At 30.9% G+C, this 2500-nt stretch overlaps 1 protein-coding gene and 1 long non-coding RNA gene across 2 annotated transcripts in view; both read right to left on the bottom strand.

Moving 5' to 3' along the window:
* The window catches only part of LOC122633130 (cell growth regulator with RING finger domain protein 1-like), a 31599-nt gene extending 30124 nt beyond the window's left edge, over window positions 1-1475 (bottom strand). The window contains exon 1 of the mRNA XM_043820686.1: window positions 1309-1475. Coding sequence (XP_043676621.1) covers window positions 1309-1406 — 98 coding nt within the window. The 5' untranslated portion in view covers window positions 1407-1475. The remainder of the gene's footprint in view (window positions 1-1308) is intronic.
* Window positions 1476-1482: 7 nt separating this feature from the next.
* The window catches only part of LOC122633133, a 2141-nt gene continuing 1123 nt past the window's right edge, over window positions 1483-2500 (bottom strand). The window contains exon 2 of the long non-coding RNA XR_006328037.1: window positions 1483-2313. This is a non-coding gene — a long non-coding RNA (uncharacterized LOC122633133). The remainder of the gene's footprint in view (window positions 2314-2500) is intronic.

Below are 2500 nucleotides of genomic sequence, written 5' to 3'. Positions count from 1 at the left end.
AAGCGTCAATATCTCTTGATAAAGATTATTTGAAATAATCAAATGAGATAGGGTGAGAAAATAAAAAAAAAAAAGAAAAAAAAAATGAAGACAAGTTCGACGAGAGACTACAAAGTAAGATTTTGAGGTTAGGATGTCCGATACGTTAAATGACTACAAATTATACCGGTGAAGATTTTTGGGTGTGCGTGCGTATGCGTAAACGTAAGCATTTATCAGTGACCAATTTCGAGCTTGTAATTTGTATATTATTTCATTGCGTTGCATAATAACTATGTAATAAAAATAATAATAACAATAATAATCTTTTTCTTAACAAAAAGCAAAATATTTCACAAGATCCGGAAAGAAAAAAGAAGAGACAAAAAATCATTTTCTTTCTTTTTTTCTTTCTTTCTTTTCTTATTTATTTATTTATTTATTTATTTATATTTCTCATTCTTTAAGAAGGACAATAATGAAAAGTTAACCTTCAAGAAATTCATTTTGCTTCCGAGATCATTCGATTCGACGAAACAAAAACGAACAAAGGGACAAACAAAAAAGCGAAGAATTTTTAAAAAGCGGGAAATTTAAAAATACAATTGCGCATGGATCGTTTAATATGCAATTTTTGAAGATAGTAATAAAGCAATGTATTCAATATAGGAAAAGATAATTCTATAATATCGATATTCGAAGGATCGATGTATAATTAATCATCGACTCTTGACCGCGACTGATATTTAATCATACTTTTGTGTGCTTATATCTGCGTGACACGTGTATCTACTTTCAACAAACATTTTTCAAGTCACTAAAGTGACTCAGAATTATTAGATTCCGATATATTTACGAAGAAAAAAAAAAAAAAATAGAAAAAAATACATCTATGTAAAGATAAGTATCTATTTATATATATAATACACCCACGTAACAACAGACCACACGTTTTTTTCTTTATTTTTTTTTTCCTTTTTTTCCTTAACCTATCTATAACTTTTATGTATGTATATAAATAGATTGATATATTTAAATATAAATATACACGTGTGTGTAAAGATAAAAGAATATATATAACATATTATATATATTACATATTAAAAATGTTTATAATATATAATATACTACATTTTATTTTTGAAATATATATATCTTCCCTTCTTACATGTATGCATATATATACAAAAGATGAATTGTGTACGTGCGTGTACGTGTGACGGACGAACGAGATATAAATGATAAAAAAAAAAAAAGAAGAAAGAAACAAAGAAAGAAATATGTAAATAACAATTACATAAAAATATATATATATATATAAATACTTACCTCATGATAAATAAGAAGACACCACAGAAACATATTAGTACAGCAAGGACGGAGAAAATGTTCGACAATTCCGCGACGGAAACCAACATTGCCGTCATCTCGTTTCGTCTCAGGATGATGTTGTTATCTTTCCTCCTCCTCCTCCTCCTCCTCCACCTTTTCTTCTTCTTCTTATTTTTATTCTTCTTCTTATTCTTTATCACGCACCACCAAAGAAAAAGAACACAATGTGAACACACGCGCGAGTTCGATCAGGAGAAACGACGTCACGTTAAGAGCGTTAGAAAGAGATAAAGTATGAAAAAAACAAAAGATAGAGTAAAAGAAAGATGGAGAAAGAGAAAGAGAGAGAGAGAGAGAAAGAGAGAAAGAAGGAAGGAGAGAGTAAAAGAGAAAGAGAGAGAGATATAGATGAATTTTCGTGACAGAACGAACGACTAAACTTATAACTCATATATATATATATATATATATATATATATATACAACTACATATGTATATACATGTATACGTATAGATATGTTATATATAACATTATATTACGCACGAGAAAGATAAGAAAGGGAAAACTTAACCTCACTTTTGCTTAACTCGAATAGACATACGATGTATTTACGTTCTATAAAAATATATATCCCTATATATATGTATATACATACATACATAAACGCACACACGTATATTTATATATATATATGTATATACAAAAAGAAAGTTAGGTTAGGTTAAGGGTAAAAAGAAAGACGTTAGAAAGAAAAGGAGAGAGAGAAAGAGACAGAGATAGAGTTAGAAAAGAAATGAAAACAATCGGGAGAAATGACATGAGACGTGCGTGGGTGTAAAGCTCGATAAAACGTACGACGACGACGACGACGACGACGACGACAACGAAGATGATAAAGATGATGAAGACGACGACGACGACGACGACGCGACAACGGCTGGTCGTCAATGGCGCGATGCCATCGGATTTTGGCGAAGTACCATCGTACTCATTCGTGCTTCTTCGGTACGAAAAAGAGAAGAATGGAGCTAATGTATGAGAATGAGAGAGACAAATATATATAAAAGAGAGAAAGAGAGAAAAAGAAACCGAGAGAACGATACGAATAATCTTTTCACTCGTGTCAAACTCGTTTTACGCATCGCTCACGAACTGCTACCACGATTTTCTTCCCGTGGATTCCGTTA

This window comes from Vespula pensylvanica, chromosome 11 (genome assembly GCF_014466175.1).
Source record: "Vespula pensylvanica isolate Volc-1 chromosome 11, ASM1446617v1, whole genome shotgun sequence".
NCBI classification, from domain to species: Eukaryota; Metazoa; Arthropoda; class Insecta; order Hymenoptera; family Vespidae; genus Vespula; species Vespula pensylvanica.
This window is presented reverse-complemented; position numbering and strand designations above follow the sequence as displayed.